This window comes from Silurus aristotelis (genome assembly GCF_946808225.1).
Source record: "Silurus aristotelis genome assembly, chromosome: 4".
In the NCBI taxonomy this organism is placed as follows: domain Eukaryota; kingdom Metazoa; phylum Chordata; class Actinopteri; order Siluriformes; family Siluridae; genus Silurus; species Silurus aristotelis.
The window spans coordinates 35,972,829-35,987,150 of NC_139577.1; the positions used below are offsets into that span (position 1 = coordinate 35,972,829).

The 14,322-nt window shown below is 50.0% G+C and overlaps 1 protein-coding gene and 1 long non-coding RNA gene across 2 annotated transcripts in view; both read right to left on the reverse strand.

The window, feature by feature from the left end:
• LOC310724653 (uncharacterized protein) overlaps positions 1 to 14,322 on the reverse strand; it is a 125,536-nt gene that overhangs the window by 63,636 nt on the left and 47,578 nt on the right. Inside the window, exon 35 of the mRNA XM_083538894.1 lies at positions 8,142 to 8,296. Within this exon, the coding sequence (XP_083395020.1) occupies positions 8,142 to 8,296 (155 nt within the window). The remainder of the gene's footprint in view (positions 1 to 8,141; positions 8,297 to 14,322) is intronic.
• LOC310724700 lies at positions 7,360 to 7,799 on the reverse strand. The gene is made up of 3 exons (XR_014533154.1): positions 7,684 to 7,799; positions 7,525 to 7,589; positions 7,360 to 7,424 (listed from the first exon to the last, which is right to left on the reverse strand). It is a non-coding gene; the product is annotated as an uncharacterized lncRNA (long non-coding RNA).

Here is a 14,322-nt window from a genome sequence, read left to right on the forward strand (position 1 = left end):
CGCATTCTTGTGTTCAGTTCGAGGCAGTGGGGAGGCACTACAGAGCAAATACAGATAGTTCTGGAGAGCGAGGTGATCAAAATGTGGTGTAACCTACCATTCTCAGGCTGACTGAGGAAGCTTTGTAAACTGTATTCCAAGTGACCAGTAACTTGATTCCCTGAACTCCTATAACGAAGAGAAAGCAATAATGTCATGGTCCAAATGACTTCACCATAGGTATTTCACAGAGTAAATGTCAGAACTGCAATCTTCTGCAGGAACTTACATGAAGTTGTAGGTAGTGAGTTCCACTGGACGCTGCATACCAGAATTATTTAGAACTGTGTTTACCTGGAAAAACAATCAAGATATTAAACGTATAATATTAAGTGTCCAGGTGAATCAGAGGAAGATAATCTGCTAACACATGGTGATGGTCACTCACAGTGTCATTGATGAGGACCTTCACTTGGGTGTAGGTGTCGTTCCTCAGGGCAGGATCCTCCGCCATGCTGATGCTACTGATGCTGAATGTAACGAGAACTGCGAAGGAGGTGTTTGAAATCGCTGTGGAATAAATCAAATGAGCTTCAGTATGATGGAGTTGCAGATATCATTAGCAATGGACACTGGTGCTTCCAGCGTTAAGGCTTTGGGTTACTGATCAAAATGTCTGGGCTTCAAACCGTAGTACCGACAAGCTGCCACTGTTGTGCTTTGAACATGTTATTTTTTAACCCGATCTGCTAGATGGGTGCTGTATCATGGCTGATACTGTGCTCCAAATCCAGCTTCTTAACATGCTGAGATATGCAACAGCCTAATGATTTCCCTCTCAGGATTCATTACAGTATATTTGTCTATCAGTGAATTGTTCAGGTTCGATAAGAAAGGAGAACGTACGTTCGTAGGTGACGTTCAGCACTGTTACAGAGCTGGGGAATTTTGAGAGTGTGGAGTTCAGCATGGCTTTGAAATCACTCAGGACGACATCCTCGCTAGGAACAGAAGTGGAGTTGTGGAACACCATCCTGACGTTGACCACAGCTGATCCATCGCTAGAGAGAAACAAACAGCCACAAGGTATAAATTCATAATTGACCTTAATGGAAATGTAAATCTTCCAAAAATACGATACAAGAAATAAATCGTACATTGTGGTTGGAGACCCTGTGGAAATCTGTAGCAGAGTAGTAGTTGGAGGATGTGTTGGAGATGTGTCTACAAGAGAAGAATGTTAGTTACAGTGTGATTTAATAAAACATTCATAAGTTCAGAATTATTAGCAAGACGTGTGACCAAATGACGCCAGCATGCCCACTACAGGAACAACGGTCCGAATACGACTGTTTGCGTGATGCTGAACGGACAGCAGCAGTTCAGCACCAGTGTTGTGGAAATTCAAAAAAACCACACGTGAGAAGGGCAGGGCAGAGTAATGAGACATGGCTGGAGCCTGAACAAAGTACAGCTGCTCCTCACTATCCTTGAGGAGATCGATGTGTATGAAAAGAGGCCGTGGTGCCTGCAGAAGGGAGCGTGATTCTGACTCCACTAAATGAACGTATCTCTTTGTTCTCCCTCACAGGCAGAAGCACCTGTAAGCGAGGACGAAGACGTCCACCAAAACCCAAGTCTGTCCTCTGCTTCAAACTGCTCACCTCCTGGTCCCTCATCCATCCTTTCTTTTCCCACGAGGCCGAAGATTCCGAGCACACACCCCACTATCTCTCTCCCACACACTTACTCACACAACCACACACACACTCACCCACGTTCACCCCAACACAATAATCACTATAAACCCTTGTGTGAGCACTACTTCGCCATCCTGCATTATTGTGTTCAGTTCGAGGCAGTGGCGAGGCACTACAGAGGAAATACAGATAGTTCTGGAAAGCGAGGTGATCAAAATGTGGTGTAACCTACCGTTCTCAGGCTGACTGAGGAAGCTTTGTAAACTGTATTCCATGTGACCAGTAACTTGATTCCCTGAACTCCTATAACGAAGAGAAAGCAATAATGTCATGGTCCAAATGACTTCACCATAGGAATTTCACAGAGTAAATGTCAGAACTGCAATCTTCTGCAGGAACTTACATGAAGTTGTAGGTAGTGAGTTCCACTGGACGCTGCATACCAGAATTATTTAGAACTGTGTTTACCTGGAAAAACAATCAAGATATTAAACGTATAATATTAAGTGTCCAGGTGAATCAGAGGAAGATAATCTGCTAACACATGGTGATGGTCACTCACAGTGTCATTGATGAGGACCTTCACTTGGGTGTAGGTGTCGTTCCTCAGGGCAGGATCCTCCGCCATGCTGATGCTACTGATGCTCAATGTAACGAGAACTGCGAAGGAGGTGTTTGAAATCGCTGTGGAATAAATCAAATGGGCTTCAGTATGATGGAGTTGCAGATTTCATTAGCAATGGACACTGGTGCTTCCAGCGTTAAGGCTCTGGGTTACTGATCAAAATGTCTGGGCTTCAAACCGTAGTACCGACAAGCTGCCACTGTTGTGCTTTGAACATGTTATTTTTTAACCCGATCTGCTAGATGGGTGCTGTATCATGGCTGATACTGTGCTCAAAATCCAGCTTCTTGACATGCTGAAATATGCAACAACCTAATGCTTTCCCTCTCAGGATTCATTACGGTATATCTGTCTATCAGTGAATTGTTCAGGTTCGATAAGAAAGGAGAACGTACGTTCGTAGGTGACGTTCAGCACTGTTACAGAGCTGGGGAATTTTGAGACTGTGGAGTTCAGCATGGCTTTGAAATCACTCAGGACGACATCCTCGCTAGGAACAGAAGTGGAGTTGTTGAAGACCATCCTGACGTTGACCACAGCTGATCCATCGCTAGAGAGAAACAAACAGCCACAAGTTATTAATTCATAATTGACCTTAATGGAAATGCAAATCTTCCATAAATACGATACAAGAAAAAAATCGTACATTGTGGTTGGAGACCCTGTAGAAGTCTGTACCAGAGTAGTAGTTGGAGGAAGTGTTGGAGATGTGTCTACAAGAGAAGAATGTTAGTTACAGTGTGATTTAATAAAACATTCATAAGTTCAGAATTATTAGCAAGACGTGTGACCAAATGACGCCAGCATGCCCACTACAGGAACAACGGTCCGAATACGACTGTTTGCGTGGTGCTTAACGGACAGCAGCAGTTCAGCACCAGTGTTGTGGAATGTTAAAAAAACCACACGTGAGAAGGGCAGGGCAGAGTAATGAGACATGGCTGGAGCCTGAACAAAGTACAGCTGCTCCTCACTATCCTTGAGGAGATCGATGTGTATGAAAAGAGGCCGTGGTGCCTGCAGAAGGGAGCGTGATTCTGACTCCACTAAATGAACGTATCTCTTTGTTCCCCCTCACAGGCAGAAGCACCTGTAAGCGAGGACGAAGACGTCCACCAAAACCCAAGTATGTCCTCTGCCTCAAACTGCTCCCCTCCAGGTCCCTCAGCCATCCTTTCTTTTCCCACGAGGCCGAAGATGCCGAGCACACACCCCACTATCTCTCTCCCACACACTTACTCACACAACCACACACACACTCACCCACGTTCACCCCAACACAAAAATCACTATAAACCCTTGTGTGAGCACTACTTCGCCGTTCCGCATTCTTGTGTTCAGTTCGAGGCAGTGGGGAGGCACTACAGAGCAAATACAGATAGTTCTGGAGAGCGAGGTGATCAAAATGTGGTGTAACCTACCATTCTCAGGCTGACTGAGGAAGCTTTGTAAACTGTATTCCAAGTGACCAGTAACTTGATTCCCTGAACTCCTATAACGAAGAGAAAGCAATAATGTCATGGTCCAAATGACTTCACCATAGGTATTTCACAGAGTAAATGTCAGAACTGCAATCTTCTGCAGGAACTTACATGAAGTTGTAGGTAGTGAGTTCCACTGGACGCTGCATACCAGAATTATTTAGAACTGTGTTTACCTGGAAAAACAATCAAGATATTAAACGTATAATATTAAGTGTCCAGGTGAATCAGAGGAAGATAATCTGCTAACACATGGTGATGGTCACTCACAGTGTCATTGATGAGGACCTTCACTTGGGTGTAGGTGTCGTTCCTCAGGGCAGGATCCTCCGCCATGCTGATGCTACTGATGCTGAATGTAACGAGAACTGCGAAGGAGGTGTTTGAAATCGCTGTGGAATAAATCAAATGAGCTTCAGTATGATGGAGTTGCAGATATCATTAGCAATGGACACTGGTGCTTCCAGCGTTAAGGCTTTGGGTTACTGATCAAAATGTCTGGGCTTCAAACCGTAGTACCGACAAGCTGCCACTGTTGTGCTTTGAACATGTTATTTTTTAACCCGATCTGCTAGATGGGTGCTGTATCATGGCTGATACTGTGCTCCAAATCCAGCTTCTTAACATGCTGAGATATGCAACAGCCTAATGATTTCCCTCTCAGGATTCATTACAGTATATTTGTCTATCAGTGAATTGTTCAGGTTCGATAAGAAAGGAGAACGTACGTTCGTAGGTGACGTTCAGCACTGTTACAGAGCTGGGGAATTTTGAGAGTGTGGAGTTCAGCATGGCTTTGAAATCACTCAGGACGACATCCTCGCTAGGAACAGAAGTGGAGTTGTGGAACACCATCCTGACGTTGACCACAGCTGATCCATCGCTAGAGAGAAACAAACAGCCACAAGGTATAAATTCATAATTGACCTTAATGGATATGTAAATCTTCCAAAAATACGATACAAGAAATAAATCGTACATTGTGGTTGGAGACCCTGTGGAAATCTGTAGCAGAGTAGTAGTTGGAGGATGTGTTGGAGATGTGTCTACAAGAGAAGAATGTTAGTTACAGTGTGATTTAATAAAACATTCATAAGTTCAGAATTATTAGCAAGACGTGTGACCAAATGACGCCAGCATGCCCACTACAGGAACAACGGTCCGAATACGACTGTTTGCGTGATGCTGAACGGACAGCAGCAGTTCAGCACCAGTGTTGTGGAAATTCAAAAAAACCACACGTGAGAAGGGCAGGGCAGAGTAATGAGACATGGCTGGAGCCTGAACAAAGTACAGCTGCTCCTCACTATCCTTGAGGAGATCGATGTGTATGAAAAGAGGCCGTGGTGCCTGCAGAAGGGAGCGTGATTCTGACTCCACTAAATGAACGTATCTCTTTGTTCTCCCTCACAGGCAGAAGCACCTGTAAGCGAGGACGAAGACGTCCACCAAAACCCAAGTCTGTCCTCTGCTTCAAACTGCTCACCTCCTGGTCCCTCATCCATCCTTTCTTTTCCCACGAGGCCGAAGATTCCGAGCACACACCCCACTATCTCTCTCCCACACACTTACTCACACAACCACACACACACTCACCCACGTTCACCCCAACACAATAATCACTATAAACCCTTGTGTGAGCACTACTTCGCCATCCTGCATTATTGTGTTCAGTTCGAGGCAGTGGCGAGGCACTACAGAGGAAATACAGATAGTTCTGGAAAGCGAGGTGATCAAAATGTGGTGTAACCTACCGTTCTCAGGCTGACTGAGGAAGCTTTGTAAACTGTATTCCATGTGACCAGTAACTTGATTCCCTGAACTCCTATAACGAAGAGAAAGCAATAATGTCATGGTCCAAATGACTTCACCATAGGAATTTCACAGAGTAAATGTCAGAACTGCAATCTTCTGCAGGAACTTACATGAAGTTGTAGGTAGTGAGTTCCACTGGACGCTGCATACCAGAATTATTTAGAACTGTGTTTACCTGGAAAAACAATCAAGATATTAAACGTATAATATTAAGTGTCCAGGTGAATCAGAGGAAGATAATCTGCTAACACATGGTGATGGTCACTCACAGTGTCATTGATGAGGACCTTCACTTGGGTGTAGGTGTCGTTCCTCAGGGCAGGATCCTCCGCCATGCTGATGCTACTGATGCTCAATGTAACGAGAACTGCGAAGGAGGTGTTTGAAATCGCTGTGGAATAAATCAAATGGGCTTCAGTATGATGGAGTTGCAGATTTCATTAGCAATGGACACTGGTGCTTCCAGCGTTAAGGCTCTGGGTTACTGATCAAAATGTCTGGGCTTCAAACCGTAGTACCGACAAGCTGCCACTGTTGTGCTTTGAACATGTTATTTTTTAACCCGATCTGCTAGATGGGTGCTGTATCATGGCTGATACTGTGCTCAAAATCCAGCTTCTTGACATGCTGAAATATGCAACAACCTAATGCTTTCCCTCTCAGGATTCATTACGGTATATCTGTCTATCAGTGAATTGTTCAGGTTCGATAAGAAAGGAGAACGTACGTTCGTAGGTGACGTTCAGCACTGTTACAGAGCTGGGGAATTTTGAGACTGTGGAGTTCAGCATGGCTTTGAAATCACTCAGGACGACATCCTCGCTAGGAACAGAAGTGGAGTTGTTGAAGACCATCCTGACGTTGACCACAGCTGATCCATCGCTAGAGAGAAACAAACAGCCACAAGTTATTAATTCATAATTGACCTTAATGGAAATGCAAATCTTCCATAAATACGATACAAGAAAAAAATCGTACATTGTGGTTGGAGACCCTGTAGAAGTCTGTACCAGAGTAGTAGTTGGAGGAAGTGTTGGAGATGTGTCTACAAGAGAAGAATGTTAGTTACAGTGTGATTTAATAAAACATTCATAAGTTCAGAATTATTAGCAAGACGTGTGACCAAATGACGCCAGCATGCCCACTACAGGAACAACGGTCCGAATACGACTGTTTGCGTGGTGCTTAACGGACAGCAGCAGTTCAGCACCAGTGTTGTGGAATGTTAAAAAAACCACACGTGAGAAGGGCAGGGCAGAGTAATGAGACATGGCTGGAGCCTGAACAAAGTACAGCTGCTCCTCACTATCCTTGAGGAGATCGATGTGTATGAAAAGAGGCCGTGGTGCCTGCAGAAGGGAGCGTGATTCTGACTCCACTAAATGAACGGATCTCTTTGTTCCCCCTCACAGGCAGAAGCACCTGTAAGCGAGGACGAAGACGTCCACCAAAACCCAAGTATGTCCTCTGCCTCAAACTGCTCCCCTCCAGGTCCCTCAGCCATCCTTTCTTTTCCCACGAGGCCGAAGATGCCGAGCACACACCCCACTATCTCTCTCCCACACACTTACTCACACAACCACACACACACTCACCCACGTTCACCCCAACACAACAATTACTATAAACCCTTGTGTGAGCACTACTTCGCCGTCCCGCATTCTTGTGCTCAGTTCGAGGCAGTGGCGAGGCACTACAGAGGAAATACAGATAGTTCTGGAAAGCGAGGTGATCAAAATGTGGTGTAACCTACCGTTCTCAGGCTGACTGAGGAAGCTTTGTAAACTGTATTCCATGTGACCAGTAACTTGATTCCCTGAACTCCTATAACGAAGAGAAAGCAATAATGTCATGGTCCAAATGACTTCACCATAGGAATTTCACAGAGTAAATGTCAGAACTGCAATCTTCTGCAGGAACTTACGTGAAGTTGTAGGTAGTGAGTTCCACTGGACGCTGCGTACCAGAATTATTTAGAACTGTGTTTACCTGGAAAAACAATCAAGATATTAAACGTATAATATTAAGTGTCCAGGTGAATCAGAGGAAGATAATCTGCTAACACATGGTGATGGTCACTCACAGTGTCATTGATGAGGACCTTCACTTGGGTGTAGGTGTCGTTTCTCAGGGCAGGATCCTCCGGCATGCTGATGCTACTGATGCTGAATGTAACGAGAACTGCGAAGGAGGTGTTTGAAATCGCTGTGGAATAAATCAAATGAGCTTCAGTATGATGGAGTTGCAGATTTTATTAGCAATGGACACTGGTGCTTCCAGCGTTAAGGCTCTGGGTTACTGATCAAAATGTCTGGGCTTCAAACCGTAGTACCGACAAGCTGCCACTGTTGTGCTTTGAACATGTTATTTTTTAACCCGATCTGCTAGATGGGTGCTGTATCATGGCTGATACTGTGCTCCAAATCCAGCTTCTTAACATGCTGAGATATGCAACAACCTAATGCTTTCCCTCTCAGAATTCATTACGGTATATCTGTCTATCAGTGAATTGTTCAGGTTTGATAAGAAAGGAGAACGTACGTTCGTAGGTGACGTTCAGCACTGTTACAGAGTTGGGGAATTTTGAGAGTGTGGAGTTCAGCATGGCTTTGAAATCACTCAGGACGACATCCTCGCTAGGAACAGAAGTGGAGTTGTGGAACACCATCCTGACGTTGACCACAGCTGATCCATCGCTAGAGAGAAAGAAACAGCCACAAGTTATTAATTCATAATTGACCTTAATGGAAATGTAAATCTTCCATAAATACGATACAAGAAATAAATCGTACATTGTGGTTGGAGACCCTGTAGAAGTCTGTACCAGAGTAGTAGTTGGAGGAAGTGTTGGAGATGTGTCTACAAGAGAAGAATGTTAGTTACAGTGTGATTTAATAAAACATTCATAAGTTCAGAATTATTAGCAAGACGTGTGACCAAATGACGCCAGCATGCCCACTACAGGAACAACGGTCCGAATACGACTGTTTGCGTGGTGCTGAACGGACAGCAGCAGTTCAGCACCAGTGTTGTGGAATTGCGCGAGCCGAGCCGAGCCGGAAACCGGAGTACAGAATAGTCAGGTCAGAAACAAACAAAACCGAGAATACGCTGGAGAGTGATCAGGGCAAGCCTAAAGACAATCTGGCACTGACTGGAGGATTCAGGCCTCCTTATAAGTGCCAGAAAATTAGAAGCCAATTCCGTGCAGCTGGTTGGGAGGGGGTGTTTCCTCGGTGATTGAGGCGGTAATGCCAGCAGTGCACAAGCGAGCTGACAGTACCCCCTCATCCAGGGCGGCCCCGGACGCCCCAACAGGCTGGCCCGGGTGGGCCCGATGAACGCCAGCAATCAGGTCAGGGTCCAGGACAAAGCGGGAGGGGACCCAGGAGCGCTCCTCAGGACCATAGCCCTCCCAATCCACAAGGTACTGAAGGCCCCGACCACGACGACGGGAGCGGAGCAGGCGGCGCACTGTGTAGGCAGGACCCCCACCAATGACCCGGGCGGGCGGAGGGGGCCTGGCGGAGGGCACCAGGGAGCAGGCCTGAACGGGTCGAACGCTAGACACATGAAAGGTCAGGTGGACCCGGAGCGCCCCGGGGAGCCTGAGTCGGAGGGCCACGGGATTGACGACCTTGGAAATGGGGAAGGGGCCGATGAAGCGCGGGGTGAGCTTCCCACAGGTGGCCTTAAGGGGAAGGTCCCGAGTACAGAGCCATACACGTTGCCCGCACGGTAGTGGGGGGCTAGGCGCCGCCTACGGTTGGCCCCCTGGCAAAGCCTTATGCCATTTTTGAGCAGGGCCGCTCGGGCCGTCCTCCAGCCTCGACGGCAGCGTCGGAAGAAAAGGGCGGCAGAAGGAACGGCGGACCGGGGTTCCTGGTTGGAGAAAATAGGCGGCAGGAAACCGTGGACCACCTGGAAGGGCTCAAGTCCCGTGGCAGCAGTGGGAAGAGTGTTATGGGCATACTCGATCCACAAAAGTCTGTCCGACCAGGAGGAGGGTTCCCGACTGCAAAGGAGGCGGAGACCAGTTTCAAGATCCTGGTTAAGTCTCTCGGTCTGTCCGTTCGTCTGGGGGTGAAACCCAGATGAGAGGCTGGTCGAGACGCCCAGGAGGCGGCAGAACTCCCTCCAAAACAGCGCCGAGAATTGGGATCCGTGGTCCGAGACGATGTCTCTGGGAAAACCATGGAGGCGAAATATGTGCTGGAGGGCCAGCTTGGCGGTTTCCTTGGCAGATGGCAGCTTGGGTAAGGCGATGAAGTGGCCCATCTTAGAAAACCAATCAATGACCGTCATGACGACCGTGTTGCCATTGGAAACGGGCAGCCCGGTAACAAAGTCCATGGCGATGTGCGACCACGGGCGTTTCGGGATAGGAAGGGGCCGAGGAAGACCTTGGGGGCGGCCACGAGGGTTCTTGTGTTGAGCACAGTCGGGGCAGGCTGCGACAAAATGTCCTTTACCATGGAAGGCCACCAGAAGCGTGCCTTGACCAGAGACAAGGTGCGAGGCTGACTGGGGTGACAGAAGAAAAGGGAGTTGTGACACCACTGAAGAACTCCAGAGCGGAGCCCCTCGGGGACAAACAGGAGACCAGTGGGGCAACCCTCGGGGACAGGGCCCCTGTCTCGGGCATCCCTGACCCGCTCCTCCAAAGCAAGGCTAAGGTTGTGGACCGACACAGACTTGGCAAGGATGGTCTCTGGGCACGGCTCCTCCTCCTCCTCCTGGGCATGAACTCTAGAGAGCGCATCAGGCTTGACATTCCGGCTCCCAGGCCGGTACGAAAGAGAGAACTGGAAGCGGCCAAAGAAAAGGCCCCATCTGGCCTGTCTGGGGTTGAGTCCGTAGCCGATTGGAGGTACTCAAGGTTGCGATGATCCGTCCAGACCAGAAAGGGGACGTCCGCACCCTCCAACCAGTGGCGCCATTCCTCCAACGCCAGTTTGACGGCAAGGAGCTCCCTCTCACCCACCAGGTAGTTACGTTCCGAGGAGCTAAGGCGCCTGGAATAAAAGGCGCATGGATGCAGGCGGTTATCCTCAGGGCAGACCTGGGAGAGCACCGCCCCTACCCCTACGACGGAGGCGTCGACTTCAACAACGAACTGCCGAGCCGGGTCAGGAAAGATGAGGATAGGCGCCTTCGTGAATTGCCGCTTAAGCCCCAGAAATGCCTCCTTAGCCTCGGGGCCCCAAACGAACGAGCGGAGGGAAGACGTCGGAAGGTGGAGGGGTGCCGCCACCGAACTATAGCCCTTCACGGAGCAGCGATAAAAGTTGGCGAAGCCCAGGAACCTTTGTAATTGGCGGCGGGAGGTGGGGGTCGGCCAGTCCCGGATTGCCTGGACCCTGGCAGGGTCCATCCAGATATTCCCCGCTGAAAGCAGGTATCCCAGGAACGAGGTATGTGAGGTGTGGAACTCACATTTCTCGGGTTTTACGTAGAGCCCATTCTTGAGAAGTCTCTCCAAGACCTGAAGCACCTGCCGGACGTGTTCGTCCATGGAATGGGAGAAGATCAGATATCATCCAGGTAGACGAACACGAACGTATTGAGCATGTCACGGAGGACCTCGTTGACTAGAGCCTGAAAGATGGCCGGGGCGTTGGTTAGGCCGAACGGCATGACGAGGTACACGTAATGTCCGGCTGGGGTGTTGAAGGCGGTCTTCCAATCATCCCCCTCCCTGATACGCACCAGGTGGTACGCGTTGCTTAGATCCAGCTTAGTGAAGATCGTGGCCCCATGCGGGAGCTCAAACGCCGAGGCCATAAGCGGCAAGGGGTAACGGTTCCGGACAGTGATAGCATTAAGACCCCGGTAGTCAATGCAGGGGCGTAGGGACCTATCCTTCTTTTTAACAAAGAAGAAACCCGCCCCAGCCGGGGAGGAGGATGGTCGGATAATACCAGCCGCCAGGGACTCCCGGATATACTGGTTCATGGCAGTCCTCTCCGGGGCGGACAACTGATACAGGCGCCCCCTAGGGGGACTGGCTCCGGGAAGCAGTTCGATGGCACAGTCAAAGTGCCGGTGGGGAGGCAGGGAGGTAGCCAAGGCCTTACTGAACACGCGCGCAAGGCCATGATAGATCGCAGGAACCGATGCTAACTCGGAGTGCTCGGGAGTGACAGCCGGCAGTGGTTTGGGTGGCGGGAGAGCAAGGCAGTGGCCGAAGCAATGCACACCCCAATCCAGAATACGCCCTGTCATCCAATCAACACATAGATTGTGTTTCTGAAGCCAAGGGAACCCGAGCAAAACGGGGGCTTGGGGAGAGGAGATGACCAGGAAGGAAAGCCACTCCTGATGTTGTTCCCCCACTGACATGAGTAGAGGCTTAGTGCGGTGGGTGGCCCGGGCTAAAAGGCTGCCGTCCAGGGCTCTGATCAGCAGAGCTTCGGGTAGGGGTTCCATGGGAACCAGCAGTTGCTGGGCAAGCTTGAGGTCGATGAATTCGGCATCAGCCCCAGAGTCGACGAAGGCAGCCAATTCTGTGCCTCCGGGGCCAACCTGAAGGTGGACCGAGATAGTGGGTTTGGAGGGAGCAGGGAAGGAGTGGCTCATGGGTGCTCCCCCCTTTACCGACGAGCCTTGCCTTTTACCGGGCAGGAGGCGGCCATGTGCCCTTTACCTCCGCAGTAGAGGCATAGACCTAGAGACCGACGTTTTTCCTTCTCAGCGGGGGTCAGGTGGTGGCGTCCTATCTCCATGGCTGGCGGCGGAGAGAAAGAACGGGTGCCAGAACCCGAGGCACGAGGTGGGGAACAGCTTGCAGTTTAAGGACCGTGAGGATCTAGGTTCTGAGCAGGGTAACCACGCCGATCGATGCGTGTAGCCAATGAGATCAGTGAATCCAGATCCTGGGGCGGATCACGAGCAGCAAGTTCATCCTTAACGGCAGAGGAGAGGCTCTGGAGAAAAGTATCGTAAAGCGCAATGCGATCCCATCCGCTGTCAGTGGCCTGGGTCCGGAAGTCAGCCGCGAACTCTGCAACAGAGCGATGCCCCTGTGCAGCCGAGACCAGGAAACGGGCGGCATCTTGGCGTGGCGTAGATGTGCCGAAGACCTCCCGGAGTTCGGCAGAAAAGGCGGCAAACGATCTGCAGTTGGCTGATTGACTTACCCACTCCGCAGTGGCCCACCTTAGGGCCCGGCCTGACAGGAGGGAAATGACGTAGGCCACCTTGGAGCGCTCTGTACCGAATTGGGAGGGCTGCATGCTAAAAATCAGGTCGCACTGCATAACAAACGATCGGCAGGAGTCCGGGTCGCCCGAAAACCGGGCTGGTTGCGCGAGCTGAGGCTCACGCATGGCCGAAGAGGTGGTAGGACAAGCAGGGGCCGGCCGGCCGGGGCTGCAGGTGACGACGGCGGCGAAGCACCTGTGGTAAGTCGGTCACCAAAACGTATGCGCAAAAATCCCATGATTTCCTGCACGCCAGTGGAGAGGTTTTGGATTCGTTGCTCCTGCGCCGCTTGTCGGCAAGACAAGGCTGCTACATCGGCGTTAGAGGCAGGTACATCCACAGGATCCATGTTGGCCAGATTGTTCTGTCAGAGAATTCAGGTTATAGGATCCAAGGCAGATGCAAAAGGAGCAGGGGAGAAAAGCTGTGCAGAGCCGAATCAGGAAGCCGATTCAGGGAGTCGATTCAGGGAGTCGATTCAGGGAGTCGATTCAGGGAGTCGATTCAGGGAGTCGATACAGGGAGTCGATACAGGGAGCCGATCCTACGCGGAGGGCGAGGATGCCGAGCCGGAAGTGGGGGCGCGTTCAGCGCGAGCCGGAAACCTAAACGCGCGTTCAGCGCAAGCTGAGCCGAGCCGGAAGCCGGAGCGCGTACAGCGCGAACAGAGCAGAGCCGAGCCGGAAACTGGTGCGCGTTAAGCGCGAGCCGAGCCGAGCCGGAAACCGGAGGACAGAATAGTCAGGTCAGAAACAAACAAAACAGAGAATACGCTGGAGAGTGATCAGGGCAGGCCTAAAGACAATCTGGCACTGACTGGAGGATTCAGGCGTCCTTATAAGTGCCAGAAAATTAGACGCCAATTCCGTGCAGCTGGTTGGAAGGGGGTGTTTCCTCTGTGATTGAGGCGGTAATGCCAGCAGTGCACAAGCGGGCTGACACCTCACTATCCTTGAGGAGATCGATGTGTATGAAAAGAGGCCGTGGTGCCTGCAGAAGGGAGCGTGATTCTGACTCCACTAAATGAACGTATCTCTTTGTTCTCCCTCACAGGCAGAAGCACCTGTAAGCGAGGACGAAGACGTCCACCAAAACCCAAGTCTGTCCTCTGCCTCAAACTGCTCCCCTCCAGGTCCCTCAGCCATCCTTTCTTTTCCCACGAGGCCGAAGATGCCAAGCACACACCCCACTATCTCTCTCCCACACACTTACTCACACAACCACACACACACTCACCCACGTTTACCCCAACACAATAATCACTATAAACCCTTGTGTGAGCACTACTTCGCCGTCCCGCATTCTTGTGCTCAGTTCGAGGCAGTGGCGAGGCACTACAGAGGAAATACAGATAGTTCTGGAGAGCGAGGTGATCAAAATGTGGTGTAACCTACCGTTCTCAGGCTGACTGAGGAAGCTTTGTAAACTGTATTCCATGTGACCAGTAACTTGATTCCCTGAACTCCTATAACGAAGAGAAAGCAATAATGTCATGGTCCAAATGACTTCACCATAGGAA